Source organism: Hemitrygon akajei, chromosome 11 (assembly GCF_048418815.1).
Source record: "Hemitrygon akajei chromosome 11, sHemAka1.3, whole genome shotgun sequence".
Taxonomy (NCBI): Eukaryota; Metazoa; Chordata; class Chondrichthyes; order Myliobatiformes; family Dasyatidae; genus Hemitrygon; species Hemitrygon akajei.
Window position 1 is genome coordinate 71,934,727 of NC_133134.1, and position 20,819 is coordinate 71,955,545.

The 20,819-nt window shown below is 44.5% G+C and overlaps 1 protein-coding gene across 2 annotated transcripts in view; it reads right to left on the reverse strand.

Annotated features, from left to right (window-relative positions):
* Nucleotides 1–637: 637 nt before the first annotated feature.
* Nucleotides 638–20,819, reverse strand: part of rfx5 (regulatory factor X, 5) — a 39,321-nt gene continuing 19,139 nt past the window's right edge. Inside the window, exons 4-10 of one of the 2 annotated variants that reach the window (XM_073061082.1) lie at nt 20,089–20,171; nt 15,214–15,348; nt 14,682–14,802; nt 11,226–11,303; nt 9,647–9,848; nt 8,760–8,851; nt 638–2,266 (exon numbers count right to left, since the gene is read on the reverse strand). In XM_073061082.1, coding sequence (XP_072917183.1) covers nt 1,370–2,266; nt 8,760–8,851; nt 9,647–9,848; nt 11,226–11,303; nt 14,682–14,802; nt 15,214–15,348; nt 20,089–20,171 — 1,608 coding nt within the window. In that variant the 3' untranslated portion in view covers nt 638–1,369. The remainder of the gene's footprint in view (nt 2,267–8,759; nt 8,852–9,646; nt 9,849–11,225; nt 11,304–14,681; nt 14,803–15,213; nt 15,349–20,088; nt 20,172–20,819) is intronic. The other variant, XM_073061083.1, reaches the window with a different exon arrangement.

Here is a 20,819-nt window from a genome sequence, read left to right on the forward strand (position 1 = left end):
TGTTACAACAGAACACCCTGTCTCCTCGTGTTCAGATATGGACAGGAGGCAAGTCCCTGCTTCCCTCTGCACCATCCCTAGAAAACTTCTTTCCAGTCCTGAAGAAGGGTCTCGGCCCAAAACATTGACTGTGTGAACATTTTCATGAGTTTCACCAGACCTGCTGAGTTCCTCAGTGTTTTAAGTGTATTGCTCTGGATTTCCAGCATCTGCAGAATTTCTTATGTTTAAACAAAAAGCAATGGCAGAGACTGAAAGAGCAGGGGGTCAGCAGCTGTTAGAGAGGTTGAAGCAGTAGCAAGCACCATTTTTGGCATAGGTCAAAAGACTGGCAGGATAACACAGGAGAAATACCTTGCCAAAGTTATATGAGCAACAACACGGTAACTGTGGTGAACAGGGATGGCAAGATCAATTAAAAATCGATTTGGCTGCAGTAGATGATGACACAGATCAAAGCTAAGAGCTTTGGTTAGTTCCGCTGTCAATCAGCCTGGGGGCCACACCAGGGTTGACACTGGACACTTAAATAAGATCATGTAACTCTCCTGCAGTCACTGTCAGAATAATTTGTTTGCTTCTACCCATGAAAGACACTGCAGTTTTGTAACATGTATTTTCCACAGTGCACTGAGGCTTTTTTCAATTCGATGCCTTTATTTCAACTCTACGAGTAAACACCTTGCTTGAGGAATGATAGATTTATTTAGATATACAGCACTGAATTGGCCCTCCGGTCCTTCAAGGCAACCCTAGCCTAATCAAAGGACAATTTGCAATGGCCAATTAACTAACTAGTCCATCTCAGGACTGTAGGGAGAAACCAGAGCACCCAAAGGAAACCCGCACATTCCACGGAAGGACATACAGACTCCCTACAGAATTGAACTCTGAATTCTGCCGCCCCAAGCTGTTTATAGCGTCGTGCAACTGTGGTGCCCAGCTTGCTGTCAATTCTGCCATTCGCCCCCTTCACCTTCAACTCAACTGAAACACTGACAGACGCCCTGGGAATGATTAGTCAATATTGTCTCTCCCCAGACAAAATCAGCATTAAGAGGAAATAATTTTAACATAGATTTCTCATTTTTGGAACCATTAACACGTGTATCTGTCAAATATTAAACAGTTAATCAGTTTTTAAACAGAACAGCATGTAGAAAAGTAGATTGAGTTCACAAATCATCAGGTCCCTCCAAGAGTGGGGTAGGAGAGGAAGAGGCTTTAAATTCCTTGCTGGGTGATGTTGAGCAGGCAAAATAGTCCCGTAGAGTAACTGTGGGACTACGTAGCGTGCGTGTAACTTGTAGATACGATACCCCCACTCCCCCACCTTCCTGGTGCTCACTTCTGCTCACCCAGTCAAGCCTTACTGAGGGCGAGCGGCCGCCGCCAGTGAGTCCTGGGGGTCCTGTGTGTCACTGTTTCTGCTCACGGAGTCCCGGCAAGCCAGACTGGGCAGTGGCCTGATCACAGAGGTCTGGCGCACTCCCAGCTCCACGAGCCCACAGTTAGTCCTCAGCTGACTGGGGACTAGGGGTGAGGGTGAGGGTGAGGTTCTCTCTGGCAGTTTCATAGTGTTATCCACGGGCGAGGTGACTGGCAGAGGGGCTGTGGTATTGGCACCTGTGCCCAGTTTGGTGTGACGTGTGCTCTCTAGCAGGCAGGCTGCAGGCATGTCTGTGGTGATGGCCATCCCGCCAGGATCCCCCTTCCCTTCAGACACCTTTCGAGGACGGCCCCTTCTCTTCTTGGAGGGCTGCCTGTCTTCGGAGGCTGGCATCAAACTGGCCGGGCGCTTCCGCGGCGAGGAGCTGGCCGGCGGGCTCTTTGGCTGGTCAGGCCAGTGCTTTCCATCCTTAGGCTTGCTGCTGACAGGACCCTTGCCAATGGACAGGTCGAGTAAGCTGGCACAGGGGGTCACCTCTGGCGCAGGACCCGGGAGGATGACAGCCACCTTCTTCAGCACTGGCACACTTCCCGCAGCCATGATCCCTGCGCTGCTGGCCCCTGGTGGCAGAGTGAGTGGCACGGGAGGTGGGATGGCACCCATACGGACGGGCAAGGCAGAGGGGGCGACGCAGGGACCAATACTGGCAGTCGGAATTGTAAGCAGTTTCTTGGCCTGTGCCTTAGGCCGAATGGGGGCGAAGCGATTTATCACGCTGTCGACATCAGCCGTGCTGATCTGCTTTCCCCGGTTGGCTGGCAGCCCGTCTTCCTTCCCACTCTGGACACTCGGCACTGCCCCCTTGGAAACCTCCGTCTGCGAGATTGAAACAAATGGGAAATTCAGTTCAGAAACGCAATGGGCTGAAAGCTCAAAGAGTGCGCCAAACACACAGGACAAGCAGCTAGGAGCAGAATTAGGTCATCTGGCCTAACAAGTCTGCTCCGCCATTTCATCATGGCTGATCCATTTTCCCTCTCAGCCCCGTCTCCTTCCCATATCCCTCCATGCCCTGACTAATCAAGAATGCATCAACTTGAGCCTAAGATACACCCAATGACTTGGCTTCCAGAGCCACCTGTGGCAATGAATTCCACAGTTTCACCACTCTCTGGCTACAGAAATTCCTTTTCATGTGTGTTCTTAAAGGACACCACTCTATTCCTCGACAACGTCAGCACTTCCTATCTTAGATAAAGGGCCCAAAACTGTTCACAATACTCAAGTGAGACCTCGCCAGTGCTTTATATAAAGTCTTAACATTACATCTTTGCTTTTCTATTCTAGTCCCCTTGAAATGGATGATAACATTGCATCTGCCTTCCTCACCACTGACTCAACCTGCAAATTAACTTTTAGAGAATCCTGCACAAGGACTCTCAAGTCCCTTTGCACCTCAGTTTTTTGTATTTCCTCTCCATTTAGAAAATAGTCAATCCTTTAATTTCTTCTACACACTTTCTTCCATACACTTCCTAATACTGTATTTCATCTGCCACTTTGCTCATTCTCCTAATCCAAGTCCTTCGGTAGCCTCTCAAAACTACCTGCCCCTCCACCTATCTTCATATCACCTGCAAACTTCACAACAAAGCCATCAATCCCATCATCCAAACCCTTGACATATAACGCAATAAGAATTGGTCCCAACACAGACCCCTGTGAAACACCATTAGGTACTGGCAACCAGTCAGAAAAGGCATCCTTTATTCCCACTTTCTGCTTCCTGCCACTGCTTTATCCATGCTAGAATCTTTCCTGTAATACCATGGGCTCGTAGCTTGTTAAGCAGCCTCATGTGTGGCAACTTGTCAAAGACCTTCTGAAAATCCAAGTACACATCAACCGATTCTCCTGAGGTCTGACTGACTGACTTAAAGTTTTCTTCCTTCTGTCTCTCTCTCTTCATGAAGCGTGGAGTGACATTTGCAATTTTTCAGTCTTCTGGAACCATTCTAGAATCTAGTAATTCTTGAAAGATCATTACTAATGCCTCCACAATCTTTTCAGCCACCTCTTTCTGAACTCTGGGGTGTTCACCATCTGGTCCAGGTAACTTATCCACCTTCGGACCTTTGAGTTTCCCAAGAACCTTCTGCTTCTCCTTCTCAAATTGCAGAGTGTATTCTAACATATAATGATCTCTTTTCCTTAAGGGTTCTTTTACCTTAAGCTCTCTAATCAATTCTGGTTCATTCCACAACACCCAGTCCAGAATAGCTGATCCCCTAGTGGGCTCAACCATAAAGTCATCTCGTAGCCACTCCAGAAATTCCCCCTCCTGGAATCCTGCACCAACCTGATTTTCCCAATCTACCTGCATATTGAAGTCCCCCATGACTACTGTAACATTGCCTTTTTGGCATGCATTTTCTATCTCCCATTGTAATTTGTAGACCACATCCTTACTACTGATTGTGGGTCTGTAAACCACTCCCATCAGGGTCTTTTTACCCTTGCAGTTCCTTAGCTCTATCCACAATGATTCACCACCTTCCAACCCTGTCACCTCTTTGATTTCATCAGAGGAACGCCACCCCTCTGCCTTCCCGCTTGTCCTTTTGGAACAGTGTACATACTTGGACGTTAAGCTCCCAGCTGTAATTTTCTTTCAGTGATTCAGTGATGCCTATAACATACCTGCCAATCTGTAACTGTGCTACAAGTTCATCTACTTTATTCAGTACACCGCACGCATTCAGATACAACACCTTCAGTCCTGTACTCACCCTTTTCAATGTTGTCCTCCTTTTACATTGCAACTCATCCTTTTGACTGCAATTCTGCCCATTCAACAGCCTCTCCTCACTACACATTGCCTCTGTAAACCAGCTACCTCGCCCTCAGTACTATCACCTGCCTTTCCTATGATATTTCTTGCATTGAAATGTACGCAGCTCAGGACACTACTCACACCATGCTCAACCTTTTGAATTCTAACTTTTGTCTGAGGTCTTACCAACATCTGCCTCCACAACCTCTCCCCTGACTGTTCTGGCACCCTGGTTCCCATCCCCTGGCAACTCTAGATTAAACCCCACCATGCAGCATTAACAAAATTTACTGCTAGGATATTATTCCCCTCCAGTTCAGGTGCAAACCATCTCTTCCGTACTGGCCCCACTTTCTATTAAAGAGAACCCAATGTTCCAAAAATCTTATGCCTTCCCTCCTACATCAATTCTTCAGCCACATATTAAACTGTATAATCTTCCAAGTTCTGGCCTCACTAGCACGTGGCACAGGTAGCAATCCTGAAGTCACAGCCCTGGAGGTCCTGCCCTTTAACTTAGCACCTAACTCACTGAACTCCCCAACTTGTCACTTGTCCTACCCAACTTCTGGCTGCTCACCCTCCCACTTAAGAATGCTGAGGACTCCATCAGAGATATCATATATAACCATATAACAATCACAGCACGGAAACAGGCCATTCCGGCCCTCCTAGTCCGTGCCGAACTCTTAATCTCACCTAGTCCCACCTACCCGCACTCAGCCCATAACCCTCCACTCCTTTCCTGTCCATATACCTATCCAATTTTACCTTAAATGACACAACTGAACTGGCCTCTACTACTTCTACAGGAAGCTCATTCCACACAGCTATCACTCTCTGAGTAAAGAAATACCCCCTCGTGTTTCCCTTAAACTTTTGCCCCCTAACTCTCAAATCATGTCCTCAAATCATATCCCTGACCCTGGCATCCAGGAGGCAACATACCATCCAGGAATCTTATTCTCATCTACAGAACCTCCTGTCCGTTCCCCTAACTAACAAATCCCCTATCACCACAGCACGCCTTTTCTCCCCCCCTTCCTTTCTGAGTCATAGAGGCAGACTCAATGCCAGAGACTCGCCCACTGTGAGTTTCCTCTGTTAGGTCATCACATCCCGACAAAAGTGACTGAAGTGATATACCTATTGTTGAGGGGGATGGCCACAGGGTTACTCTGCGCTGTCTCCTTAACCCCTTTCCCCTTCCTGACTGTCACCCAGCTTCCTGTGTCCGGCACCTTGGGTGTAACTACCTCTCTACATGTCCTATCTATCAGCGTCCCGAATGATCTGGAATTCATCCAGTTCCAGCTTCAACTCCTTAAAGCGGATTTGTAGAGGCTGTAGCTGGAGGCACTTCTCGCAGTTACATCCATCAGGGACACTGGAGGTCTCCCTGCCTTCCCACATCCTGCAAGAGAAGCATTTCACTATCCTGCCTGTCATCCCTACTATCCGAGCTGAGCACATACAAAGAAGAGAATGAGAAGAAAACGAGCATTTCATTCCTTTGCTTTCTCTGAGTGAAGTTTCTCTTCATTGAAGCCTCAAAGAGCTAAAGCTTTAAGATTACGACGGCCACTGCGTTTCCCTCTGCCTTCCTTTGATTTGCTCTTACTAATCAACCCCAAATGCCGACTGGTCACTAGTCAAGGCTCTATTACATTGCTGCATCTCATATTTAAAACATCCATGGTCACAGGTGGGGTATCGGAAGATTGCGGGATAGCTAATGTTGCTCAATTGTTTAAGAAAGGCTCTAAGAATAAGCCATGAAATTATTAGCTGATGAGCCTTACATCAGTAGTGGAAAAATTACTGGAAGGTATTCTAAGGGACCAGATATACAAGCACTTGATCTAGGCAGGGAATGATAAGGGTCAGTCAACATGGCTCTGTCCATGGTAAGTCGTGTCCAACCCACCTTATTGAACTTTTCAAGGAAGTTACTGGGAAAGTTGATGAAGGCAAGGCAGTGGATGTTACCCACATGGACATTTGACAAGGTCCTGCATAGAAGGTTGGTTCAAGAATGTTCAGTCACTTGGCGTTCAAGATGAGGTAGTAAATTGGATTAGACATTGGCTTCGAGAAAGAATGATTGAGAGAGTGGTTGTAGATGGTTACCACTCTGACCGGAGATCTGTGACTAGTGGTGAGCCACAGGGATTGATGCTGGGTCTGTTGTTGTTTATCAACGATCTGGATGAAAATGTGGTAAACTGGATCAGCAGATTTGTGGATGACATGACGATTGTGTGTGTGGTGCAAAGAGGAGGACTATCAAAGCTCACAGTGGGATCTAGACCACATGGACAAATGGGCTGGAAAATAGCAGATGGTATTTAATGTAGACAAGAGTGAGGTGTTGTATTTTGGGAGGACCAACCAGGTTAGGTCTTACACTGAGGAGTGCAGTAGAAGAAAGGGATCTGGGAATACAGATCCATAATTCCTTGTAAGTGGTGTCACAGGTAGATGGGTTGTGAGGAAAGCTTTTGACAAATTGGCCTTCATAAATCAATGTATTGAGTACAGGAGTTGAGATGTTACATTGGAATTGTATAAGATGTTGGTGAGACCTAACTTGAAGTCTTGCATCCAGTTTTAGTCACCTACTTACAGTAAAGATGCAAATAAGATTGAAAGAGTGTAGAGAAAATTTACAAGGATGTTGCCAGGACTGGAGGACCTGGGTTATAAGGAAAGATTGAATAGGTTAGAACTTTATTCCCTAGAATGTAGAAGATTGAGGGAAGTTATAAGGGACATAGGGTAAATTCAAGCAAGTTTTTACCACTGAGGTTGGGTGAAACTACAACTAGAGGTCATGGGTTAAGGGTGAAAGGAGAATTGTTTAAAGGGAACTTCTTCACTCAGAGGGGGATGAGAGTGTGGAACGAGCTGCCAGCACAAGTGGTGGAATGGGGTCACTTACAACATTTAAGATAAGTTTGGATAGATACATGGATGGGAGGGGTTTGGAGGTCTATGGTCTAGGTGCAGGTCGATGGGATTAGGCAAATTAATAGTTTGGCTTGGACTAAATAGCTGAAGGACTTGATTCTCTGCTGTAGTGTTCTATGACTCTATGACCATAACAGATAGGGTCTCATTGAACGTTGCATGTGAAGTACGGTGACATTGCCCACTGTACTGTGTGGGTTTGCCCAGTTTTTGAGCTCATGTTCAAATGAATGTTGAATCTGTGACTTCAAGAAAGGAGACACTAAGATTTTGTTCCAGGCCAGTCTGATCTGTCAGGAGGTTCTGGTTTTGTTTATGAGCCACTCAGAATCCTGGAACAACTGGCTCTGTCAGGGTAATGAGGAGTGGCAAGAATGTCAGTAATGCCAGTCTGATCTGTCAGGAGTTTCTGGTTTTGTTTATGAGCAACTCAGATTCCTGGAACAACTGCCTCTGTCAGGGTAATGAGGAGTGGTAAGAATGTCAGTAACACGTACAATGAGCAATGCTCAGCGCTCATCTGCAAGTCTTGTTGGAACATTAAACAGTACAGCACAGTACAGGCCCTTTGACCCACAATGTTATGCTAAACTTTTATATTTTTTAAAACTTAGTTTTGTTTATCACATGCAGGTTAAAACATACAGTGAAAGGCTTAATTTGTGTCAGTTCTGGGGGAGCTTGCAAGTGTCACCATGCTTCTGGTGCCAACGTACATGCCCACAACTTACTAACCCTAACTTGTACGTCTGGGAGGAAACCAATGTGGCCACGATGAGAACATTCAAACTTCTTACAGACAGCAGCAGGATTTGAACTAACTCTGTAAAACAAGGTGTTAACCACTAACCTACACTAACGTCAGTCTAATGCTCCCCATCCTTCAAGTTTCTATCCATGTGCCCATCGAAAAGTTTCTCAAATGTCCCCAATGCATCTGCATTTACCACCACCCCAGTTCCTTAAGGCTGGCATATCCGGGGGGGGGGGGGGGGGGGTAGCGGAGATAAGCTCCCACTACCTATTAAATACTCCCAGTAGTGTGCGTTTCATATATCCTTTCACTCTCAAGTCCAGCTCCTGGCCTTCACACATAGCTTAGCTATGAAGCCCAACAGAACTGTTTCTACTGACAGGAAAAAGGGCAAAGACAGGTTATTGGTGCCTTAAATCTGGTCGCTTCGGGCAGATGGGGCTTGTCAGCCATGGTTGGCAGTTCATCTACGAGAAGGAAAGCTGTGATCTCAAATCTCTGCTGCCTTGTGGCTATGCCCATTCATGGGGAAGGCTTCGGGAATAAACTGTGAGGAAAAATCTGGAGCTAGAGTTCCTTAGGCAACATTGAATTCAACATTGACTGGCAACTCCTGCAACATGCTTTTCACTCAAACTGTACTGGTCTCTGCTCTTTTTTCTGAATCCATCAGCTACATGGAGAGGGGGAGCCTGTTGCATGGGCATACTGCCCTGTGTTAAATTGACAGCTGGGGCGCAGCATCAACGGAGAACTTCATCACCCCAGCAGCCCAATCCACACACTCACCACACTGTAACAAAGAAACCTACCTCTGACATTCCTGTTCTCTCCTCAGCTTCCTTCCCAGTGATCTTGGACTGCTGTCGCTGCATTGGGTCTTTCTGGGTTTTCAATATATTTTCTGCAGGTTAAGTAAAGAGTGGAAATCAACAGAATGGAAGTGCAAGTGTAAAGTTTTTAAAACTGAAAGTGGGGGAGGGAATGGTGAAAATTTCTTTCATGTCAGCATGACCTTCCATTACGGTGTTTGTTGCTAGTGTGGTTCAATACAGCACCTTTCCTCCTGAACACGAAACGATGCAAGATCTTCTGTTACAGAAGCACACCTTTCAGCCCAATGGGACTTGACAGATTTATACTCGAGAAAAGCCTCACTGCACTGCACGTAGGGTATTAACAGAGGAAGTCTAGGCAACTGTTTTCGCTTCCACTTCACTGGGCCGGAAGGGCATGTTCAGCGCTGTATCTTTAAATACACAAATCACTGCTGTTGTTATTTCAGGTACTTTACGTGAAATAAATATTGGAGCACCCTCCTGGTTTTCTTCACAGAAATCTATATCCATCAGAGAGGAAGTCACTATTCATGTGAAACATGTTTGAGAGGAAATCATTTGCAATCCTTTGGTGGAACTGCATGGTTGGGGGAGAAGCAGCACATTGAACACAAGAAACTGTAAATGCTGAAATCAGAGCAACAAACTAGGAGCTGGAAGAAACTGGCTCAGGCTGCATCTGCGGAGGGAAATGTTTCAGGTCAAGGCCCATCATCTGGACAGCTTTTTGAAAAGGAGCCACTTTGCTTGTTGGGCTGAAGGGCCTTTTGATTTGCTGCAGAGTTCTACCAGTTTGAGAAGGAAATTCAACAGATTAGAGAAGATTCTGGTTCAAGGACAGGTGCAAATGCTTCACTCACCAGTCATAAGCTCCTCCTTCACCAGCATTGCGTTTTTGGTCCTGGGGCTGATGAGGTGCTCCATCACGAGGAAACGGGCCAGGTCCACAACTGAGTCGAACTGCCTCATCAGCACCCGCTGAGCCCACTCACAGATCAGGCTGATGGCCGCTGACACCAGCACATCGTTCTGCTGGGACTTGTCCGCTTCCTTCGCCTCCAGCTAACATGGGAGAGAAGCAGAAGGGGAGGGGCAGAGAGGGGAGAGAGGTGACAAAAACATAAAGAGAGGCAAAGAGCATTGGCATATATCACGTTACATAAATTGGCATGTCTGGTCCTTAACAAAGGATTGGACAAGTATGGCACAGCCTTGGTCCAGCTCTATATAATGTGCCCTTCTCCGTACCCCAGCACCAATCAATCCCACTGTGTACTATCTCTCTCCCCATCGTCCCTGACCATATCTCTCCCCCACTCTCTTTTCCCCATCGTCCCTGTGTACCATCTCCCTCCCTCATTCCCTGCTCCCCATTGTCCCTACTATGTACTATATCTCTCCCTCATTCCTTCTCCCCGTCGTCTGTGTGTACCATATATTTCCCCCATATTCTCCCCATTAATCTGCTCTCTTTCTCTCATCTCCCTCATTGCAGACCTCTCTCCTTGCTGTGCATCGCCAACTCTGCTGGCGGGTTAGGTGTCTCTACAGACCCACTCTGTCTATATGTCACTCTTCTACATTTGGATTGACATCCCACACAAAAAAAAAGCACTTCTGACAGTGGTGGACTCCCAATAACACAGCAGACTCCCTCAGTATAGCATTTAGTATTGAACTGGGCAGTGTGCTTAAGTCTTTGGAGTTATGAACTTGTACCCACGACCCTGCAAAGAAAAACAATAAAACTCTGACCACACTTGGGAGTATTGTGTTCAGTTCTGGTTGCCTTACTATAGGAAGGATGTGGAGGCTTTAGAGAGAGTGCAGAGGAGATTTACCAGGATGCTGCTTGGATTAGAGAGCATGTCTTATGAAGATAAGTAAACTTGGGCTTTTCTCTTTGGAGCGAAGGGGGATGAGAGGTGACTTAACATACGAGATGATAAGAGTGGGCAGCCAGAGATTTTTCTCTCCCAGGGCAGAGATGGTTAATATAAGGGGGCATCATTTTAAGATGATTGGAGGAAAGTACAGGGGGATGTCAGAGTTAGTTTGTTTTTAATGCCTTTCCAGGGGTGATGGTAGAGGCAGATACATTAGGAGTATTTAAGAAACTCTTACATTGGCATATGGGTGATAGAATAACGGAGGGAATGATTAGATTGACCTTAGAGTAAGTTAAAAGGTTGACTCAACATTGAGGAGTGAAGGGCCTGGACTGTGATGTTCTATACTGTGTCCATTACTGATAAGAGAATGAAAAGTTACATAATCGTTCTGTGACTGCAGAAGTGGGAAGACAGGAGTCAGTGAAGGGTCGGCTCAACCTGGCAAGTGATCGCTTTTTTAGGAATGTACATAATGACATGGCCAATCCTCCTGGTCCAATGAGTCTACAAACATACTAACGCAACAATATTTTGCAATCCCACTTACCGGGTCTGGGAGCTTCAAATCCAGGCTTGGAAGGGAAGGCATGCTGACCACGGTCTTTCTTCTAATTCCACCGTAGCAATATGTTGGAAAGAGTTAAGTATATAAACAAAAACCACCAGATTCTGCAGATGCTGGAAATCCAGAGCAACACACACAAAATGCCAGAAGAACTCAGCAGGGAAATAAACAGTCGACGCTTTGGGCCTTCTTCAGGACTGGAAAGGAAGGGAGAGGAAGTCAGGGAAAAACCTACCTGGTTCACTAAGGAAATGTTTCATAGTCTGGCCTATTTCTCCAGCATTCTGGGTGTTGCTCAAGTATATAACTGCCTCTCAAAGTCCAACCCTACATCCCCATCATGAGAGGTGGAAATGGGTAAGGATGGCCAACGCAGCGCTGATAAAGCTGTATAGGCCAATCCCCTGTACAGTGGATACAATGGATTATAGGAACATTGATGAACCATCAACTTTGGACAATGGAAAAGAGGATGTCATCAATGGGAGCTAAGGGCTCAAAAAGAAGTAGTACGTGAACACCACCATTGCAATTGTGGATTATGATAACATTGGAATTAATTACCTGGATTAGCATACAGTAATAGATAATAATCTTTATTTATTTAAATGTTTTAGAGATACACTGCAGAATAGGCCGTTCTGGCCCAACAAGCCATGCTGCTTAGCAACCCACCTATTTAATACAAGCCTAAATACAGGACCAATTAACCTACTAATCGGTATATTTTTGCACTGTAGGAGGAAACCGGAGCACCCAAAGGAAAACCACACAGTCACAGGGAGAATGTACAAACTCTTTACTGACGGTGCCAGAAATGAAGTCCGAACTCCATTGCCCTGAGCTGTAATAGCATCACACTAACCACTAGGCTACTGTGGCACCCCAAGATAGTGATCTGGGGGGGGGGGGGGGGGGGGGCATGTTCAAATACCACCCTGAAAGCTGAGGAATTTAGATTCATTTAATTACTTGAAAAACTCACCTAAGGTTCGCTAAGGATAAAATGTTTCATAATCTGGCTTGTAAATTACTGCAGACCCACCCAGATGTTGGTACAGGCAGAGATGCTGCCTCACTACTCCAGTGGTCCAAGTTCGACCCTGATCTCTGGTGGCGTCTGTATGGAGCTCTTTTCTCCATTTTCCCTGAAACTCTATGTTTGCTCCAGGCTCTTGTGAATCCTCCTACATCCTCAAGTTGGGCAGCCAGTGGGTTAATGGCCCCTTGGAATGAACGTGAGGGGGAGCTGAAGGGAATAAGGAATTTGCACAATCAGCTTGATGGTTGCAAGCACACAATGGGCCACAGGTATGATCAAACATCATGCTTATGATTCTTTTTTCTCTTTAGTTTCTGAGAACCAGAGCAATTTGGGCAAATAATATTCTGCTGACTCGCGACTGCATTGTCAGATTCAGCTCAAACTGCACCATCAAGTTAGCTGATGACACTATAGTGGTGAGCCAAATCAGCAACATTGATGAGTTGGGCATGCAGAGGTGCAGGCTTGTCAAATGGTGTGCGAACAACAACACGAGTCTTAACATGATCAAGACAAAAGAGATGACTGTGGACTTCAGGAAGGCGCAGGTCACCCACTCTCCATTGCACGTCATTGTCTTTGCCGCAGAGTGAGTGACGAGCACAAAGTTCCTTGTGTGTACATAACAGATGATCTGACCTGGACCCACAACACCTCCTCACTACTCAAGAAGGCACAGCAGTGTCTACATTTTCTGAGGAGACTGAGGTGTGCAAGGCTCCCCACCCCTATTCTAACAACTTTCTACAAGAACACCATCAAGACTATCTTCTCTGGCTGCAACACTGTGTGATACGGAAGCTGTAAGGCATCAGACCACAAGAGCCTACAGTAGATAATAAAAACTGCCAAGAGCATCATCAGGGTCTCCCTTCCCTCCCATATGTGACAGTCACCAGGAGCATTGCAGATGATGGACCCAAAGCATCATTCCGAATCCCTACCACCCATCCCACAATCTCTTTGACCCACACCATCAGGGAGGAGGTACAGGAACATCGGGACTAGGGCTGCCAGACTGGGTAACAGCTTCTTCCCTCAGGCTGTGAGACTAATGAACACTCTGTCACCACCGAGGTCTCGTCACTAGGACAGTGAGCTGTTTACCTGTGCTGTGCTTTACTACGTACATTTTGAATTATATTTTAATAACTCATTTATGGTATAACATTGTGGCTTACATGCTGTGTGAAATATATACTGAGTAGGTGCACCTTGGTCCAGAGGAACATAGTTTGTGTTGGCTGTATATATGTACAGTAAAATGACAATAAACTTCAACTAATATAGGGGTGGCAGAACATTACAGTTAGCAGAACACTACTGCACCAGTGATGTGGGTTCAATTCCCATCGCTGTCTGTAAGGAGTTTGTATGCTTTCTGCGTGGGTTTCCAAAGACATATGGGTGAGTTGTGGGAATGCCACGTTGTCACCGGAAGCTCCTAGCACAGCCTCGGATCACGTTGGTGGTTGATGCAAAAGATGCATTTTGTTGTACATGTCACAAATAAAGCTAATCTCTGTAAAAACATCTTGACATTAATATTTCAAAGAATAAATAAGTTAAAACATTGATGAGGGGTGTACAGTTAACAAAAGAGAATGCAGAAATGACCAAAGTATAAAGAAATGGCTTTCTTCATCATAGTGCCTCACATCACAAATTGTTCCACAGTCAACGAAATTGTTTTGGATGTAGCAATTAATTTTGGAAGAATTGATTATGGAATAAATATTAACCCTGTTTGTCTTCATTTTTATACAGTGGGTTCTGCGCTGGCTTCCTGTATCTTTTAGAATTGATTCCAAAGTTCTCTTACTGTTTTTAAAGCTCTTAATGATCTGGGAGTAGAGCACATCACAGAATTGTTTTAGTTTTATAATCCTGCTCAAGTTCTCGGGTCTTCTTTTGCCCTTCCTTTAAATTTAAGCAATCTCCGTCAAAAGATAATTGGCTGGTCAGATTTTATGAACTACACACCTAAATAGTGGAATTCAATACCTAAAACTACAAGGGATGAAGACTCAATTGACACTTCTAAATGCCAGCTCAAAACCTATTTATCTACTGTAACCTTGCTTTTAACTAACAACTTTTTGTCTTTTACTTTCATGCTTGCACTTTATAGCTTTGCAATGCACTTTGAACTACATTGTCCGTATGAAAAGTGCTCTGTAAAGGAAGTCATTATTATTATATTGTACATCGCTTGAATGAGCTCCATTCTAATATCATGCCCCAAACGTGACATCTGCAATAATATTGATCTTTCTGCACTTCACTGAGGGTCCTTGAACACCATCTTGGAGGTTACTACTCACAGAGGCCTCGGAGCACCACCATGATGGAGTCACAAAACACAAGCTGCTTTTAAGAACAAGAGTAAAAGGATATTTAGACTGGCCTCGCCCTCCCAGCCGTCGAGCCTTGAAGTTCGGAAAGACATCGCGCATGATTTTGCCAAAGTTTGCTGCACTCAGGAGCCGGTAGGATAAATTATTACAGTAACGTCTGTGTTCAAAAACAAAAGATTATATTTTTCTTATGTTAAAGGTTGTGAACCCTTTTGCTTATTAGAATCAGAATCAGGTTTAATATCACTGACACTGTATGTTGAAAAATTTGTTTTGCAGCAGCAGTACAGTGCAATACAGAAAAAAATTATAAATTACATTAAGAAATATATATTAAAATTTTAATGAAACAAGTAGTGCAAAAAGAGAGTGGAAACAGAGGTAGTGTTCATGGCGTTATCAATTTATATCTTGTTTGACAAATCTTTCTGTCAGCCACCGTGATGCGTTAGTAACCATGTGATTGGTAAACCAGCTAACAACCCAAATAACCTCGGTCCCTGAAGAACTCTAGAACCAGAGGGGGCAGACAAATCATTCCTGTGCACATTAGATATCACTTACGTACTTGTAAGCGTCGTAGACATCTTGCTTTGGTAGACAGGTGTCCGGATGTTCCTCCAGGTGGTTCCTTATCCAGTTGCAAGCGTGCATTTGGTCAGCAGTGCTTGTGGGATACGGGTCACTGCTACTGATGCTGGAGCTGTGATCAAATAGGGGTAGTGATAAAGATAGTCTTATGCTTTTAGATCCGTACACTACCTCACAAATCTTTTGAGAGAATAACAAAGCAGGGGATAAATAAAATCAAACACAGGCTAAAAACTAGAATATAAAAGCCAGTATGTAATGGTGAAGGTCAGACTGCAAGGATTATTGTAAGCAGTTTTGAACTCCTTATTTAAGAAAACATTTGCTGGCATCAGGGAGGGTCGGAGGATCGATTATTCCAGGAATGAAAGGGTTAATGCACAAGGAGTGTTTGGTGGCCCTGGGCCTATACTAGCTGGACTTTAGAAGAAAGTTGGGGGGAGGGGGGGTTTATCTCATTGAAACCTATCAAATATTGAAAGGCAAAGACAGAGTGGACATGGAGAGGAATAGTGGGGGAATCCAGGGCCAGGGGGCACAGCCTCAGAATAGAGGGCATATCCAGTTAGAACAGAGATGAGGAGGAATTTCTTTAGCCAAAGGGTGGTGAATCTGTGAAATTCATTACCACAGATGGCTGTGGAGGCCAAGTTATTTGGGTATATTTCAAACAGGGGTTAATAGGTTATGGGGAGAAGGCAAGAGAACTGGGTTTGAGAGGAATAAGTTAGCCATGATGGAATGGCAGAGCAGACTCAATGGACTGAATAGTTTGATTCTGCTCCAATATCTTATGGCCTTGACCATTTGGATGGAAATGAAGTATCATATAAACTGCCATAATAACTGACATTCTGGCCTAATTTTGCTCCTGTGTCTTACATAATATAAATCAAGGGTGTGCCTCAAGATTAAGATGCTAGCCATTAAACATCACTCACACTGACAAAGGGGAGGCAACACTTAATAAACCATGGAGGCATCATATCCTCAGTGTGTTATGATTTGAGGCTGACTTCTCAACCAAGTCATCGAGGACCCCCACCATCCAGGTCATGCTCTCTTCCTGCTTCTGCCTCCAGGAAGGTACAGGAGCCTCAGAACCCGCATCAGCAGGTTCCATAACTATTATTAGTCCTCACCGAGCAACCTCCTAACCCAGAGTGTATAATTTCACTCACAACACTAAACTGACTGCAGAAACTACAGACTCACTTTTAAGAACTCTACGATATGTTCTCAATAATATATATTTATTATTTTTATTTTGCTTTTCTTTTTGTATTTGCACAATCTGTTGTCTTTTGCATATTGGATGTTCGTCTATTTTTCCACTGATTTTATTGTGTCCTTTGTATCTACCTTGAATGCCCACACGAAAATTAATTTCAGGGTAGTATTTTGTGACATTTACGTATTTTGTTAACAAAATTCACTTTGAACTTTGGTTTTTTGCTCTCTCCCTAAATCAGTTGTGCCATCAGCAGCCAAGACTCAACATCCCCTACCTAAATAATCCTGTATCACTTTCCTAGTCAAAGACGCTTTTTAAAGCCAACCTACTCTACTCTAATTAAAGCCCTGATGAAGGAACTTGGCTCGAAACATTGATTGTTTATTCCACTCCGTAGATGCTGCCTGACCTGCTGAGTTCCTCCAGCATTTTGTGTGTGTTGCTCTGGATTTCCGGCATTTGCAGAATCTTGTGTTCATAACTCTAATTATGTTCTTTGCTGTTGAATTTTGTTTGATAAACCAGTTAATGCATTTGGGATCACTTGCATTTAAAAATCTAATGCATTGCTTGAGAAAGCTGTAGGAAGACTTACTAAGATACTTTTATAACAAGTTGAAGAGGAAGGAACTGCAGGGGAATGAAGAGAGGGCTTGGTGCACTCTTTCTAAGAACTGTATCACAAGCAGAATAATTTCCTTCCTCACTGCATTGTTCATCAGTCTCAGCTGAGCGAGTGGCATTGTTACTCCAGGTCATATGTTTGAACAGCATCAGACAGTTCATATGAAAAGTCTCAGCCCAAAATATCTACTGTTGATTCACGTCCATAGATGCTGCCTGACCTGCTGAGTTCCTCCAGTATTTTGTGTGTGTTGCTCTGGATTTCCAGCATCTGCAGGAACTTTCGTTACTTCAGACCCAGTGACAGGAGCATAGAACATAGAACAGGCCCCTTTGGCCCATGTATACCTTCGCCACAATCAATCCCACCCTTCCCTCCTACACAGCCATAACCTTCCATTTTCTTACACAGTCTGGGGGGGGGGGGGGTTGTGGAGGTGGGAACAACAATCCTTGAAGGAATCAGAATAGTGTCAGGTAATTGCCAAACCCTCATTTCTAGTGCAGGTAGGTGGAATTTGAACCCTCACCCCCTGAATTACAAGTTCGTATCTTAATCCTCCATGCTACCATGTCACTCAGTTTGTAGGAAGACAGACACAATGTATTTATTGAGATACACCGTGAAACAGGCCCTTCTGGCCTTTCGAGCTGCACTGCCCAGCAATCCATCTATTTAACACAGAACAATATCCACTGACCAATTGACCTACTAACTGGTATGCCTTTGGACTATTGACGGAAATGGAAAGAACTGGAGGAAACCCATGCACACACGGGAAGGGTGTGAAGCAATTGAGCTCTGACCACCCACCCCCACAAAAGCTGTGATCATGTCACTTTAACCACTTTTACCGTGGACAGGGAGACACGACCATAGAAACATAGAAAATAGGTGCAGGAGTAGGCCATTTGGCTCTTCGAGCCTGCACCTCCATTCAGTATGATCCTGGCTGATCATCCAACTCAGAACCCTGTACCTGCTTTCTCTCCATACCCCCGATCCCTTTAGCCACAAGGGCCATATCTAACTCCCTCTTAAATATAGCCAATGAACTGGCCTCAACTGTTTCCTGTGGCAGAGAATTCCACAGATTCACCACTCTCTGTGTGAAGAAGTTTCTCCTCATCTTGGTCCTAAAAGGCTTCCCCTTTATCCTTAAACTGTGACCCCTCGTTCTGGACTTCCTCAACATCGGGAACAATCTTCCTGCATCTAGCCTGTCCAATCCCTTTAGAATTTTATATGTTTCAATAAGATCCCCCCCTCAATCTTCTAAATTCCAGCGAGTATAAGCCCAGTCGATCCAGTCTTTCTTCATATGAAAGTCCTGCCATCCCAGGAATCAATCTGGTGAAGCTTCTTTGTACTCCCTCTATGGCAAGAATGTCTTTCCTCAGATTAGGGGACCAAAACTGCACACAATACTCCAGGTGTGGTCTCACCAAGGCTTTGTACAACTGCAGTAGACCCTCCCTGCTCCTGTACTCGAATCCTCTTACTATGAATGCCAACATACCATTCGCCTTTTACACCGCCTGCTGTACCTGCATGCCCACTTTCAATGACTTGGTGTACAATGACACCCAGGCCTTGTTGCACCTCCCCTTTTCCTAATCAGCCACCATTCAGATAATAATCTGTTTTCCTGTTCTTGCCACCAAAGTGGATAACCTCACATTTATCCACATTAAATTGCATCTGCCATGAATTTGCCCACTCACCTAACCTATCCAAGTCACCCTGCATCCTCTTAGCATCCTCCTCACAGCTAACACTGCCGCCCAGCTTCGTGTCATCCGCAAACTTGGAGATGCTGCATTTAATTCCCTCGTCTAAATCATTAATATATATTGTAAACAACTGGGGTCCCAGCACTGAGCCTTGCGGTACCCCACTAGTCACTGCCTGCCATTCTGAAAAGGTCCGTTTACTCCCACTCTTTGCTTCCTGTCTGCCAACCAAATCTCTATCCACATCAATACCATACCCCCAATACTATGTGCTTTAAGTTTGCACACTAATCTCCTGTGTGGGACCTTGTCAAAAACCTTTTGAAAATCCAAATATACCACATCCACTGGTTCTCCCCTATCCACTCTACTAGTTACATCCTCAAAAAATTCTATAAGATTCGTCAGACATGATTTTCCTTTCACAAATCCATGCTGACTTTGTCCGATGATTTCACCGCTTTCCAAATGTGCTATTATCACATCTTTGATAACTGACTCTAGCATTTTCCCCACCATCGATGTCAGGCTAACTGGTCTATAATTCCTCGTTTTCTCTCTCCCTCCTTTTTAAAAAAGTGGGGTTAGATTAGCCACCCTCCAATCCTCAGGAACTAATCCAGAATCTAAGGAGTTTTGAAAAATTATCACTAATGCATCCACTATTTCTTGGGCTACTTCCTTAAGCACTCTGGGATACAGACCATCTGGCCCTGGGGATTTATCTGCCTTTAATCCCTTCAATTTACCTAACACCACTTCCCTACTAACATGTATTTCCCTCAGTTCCTCCATCTCACTAGACCCTCAGTCCCCTACTATTTCCGGAAGATTATTTATGTCCTCCTTAGCAGTTATATACAGAACCAAAGTAGTTATTCAGTTGATCTGCCATGTCCTTGTTCCCCATGATCAATTCACCTTGTTTCTGTCTGTAAGGGACCTTCATTTGTCTTAACCAATCTTTTTCTTTTTACAGAACACGGATGAAAGAAAAGAGAGTTATGTGGGAGGATAGGGTTAGACCGATCTTGGAGTAGCTTAAAAGGTCAATACAGCATTGTGGGCTGAAGGGCCTGTACTGTGCTGTAATGTTTCATGTCCTCTGTTCTAAATTTAAATGATCGGCATGCACAAGACCTATGTATGAAGGACCAAACAACTTCAGTGGAGTCCAGCGCATTCTCTAGCAATAGTCCTTATAACATGGGAACGGGATACTGGAGCTGGCACCATTTTAAGAACCTGCCCACCCTGTACCTTTTGTCTCCATGGCTGGGGCCCGAAGGGAGCTGGAGGTAGAGGTAGAGCTTCTCCGAATCCGTAAACCCTTTGACTTCTTGCTGCAAACAAAGTGAGAAAGTGAATCAAAACCCTAATCGAATGTTTGAAGAGTGATGAGATTGTTACGGTGGGAGAAGCAACTGAAATGATGCTCAAAGCATTGACAGGGTTCAAAAATGGCTACGTGTCTTGCATACTTACCACTCATGTTCTCCATATTTATTGCCTAATTATCCATCGTTAATGTATCCCTCTGCAATATTGTTGCAGAATATCACTATGTTGTGTAGTACCTGCATACCACATAGGCTCAGGAAACAGATATTACCCCTCAACCATCAGGCTCTTGAACCAGAGGGGGTAATTTCACTCGTCCCATCACTAAACTGCTCCTACAACCTATACATTCACTTTCAAGGACTCTACATCTCATGTTCTTGATATTCATTGCTTGCTTGTTTATTTAATTATTTATTATGCATTTCTTTTTCTTCCTTTTTGCATTTGCACAGTTTATTGTCTTTTGGTTGTTTGTCCATCCTGTTGGGTGCGGTCTCTCATTGATTCTATTGTGATTCTTGTATTAACTGTCAACGCCTGCAAGAAAATTAATCTCAGGGTTCTATATAGTGACATATATGTACAAACCCCATTTCCAGAAAAGTTGGGATATTTTTCAAAATGCAATAAAAACAAAAATCTGTGAC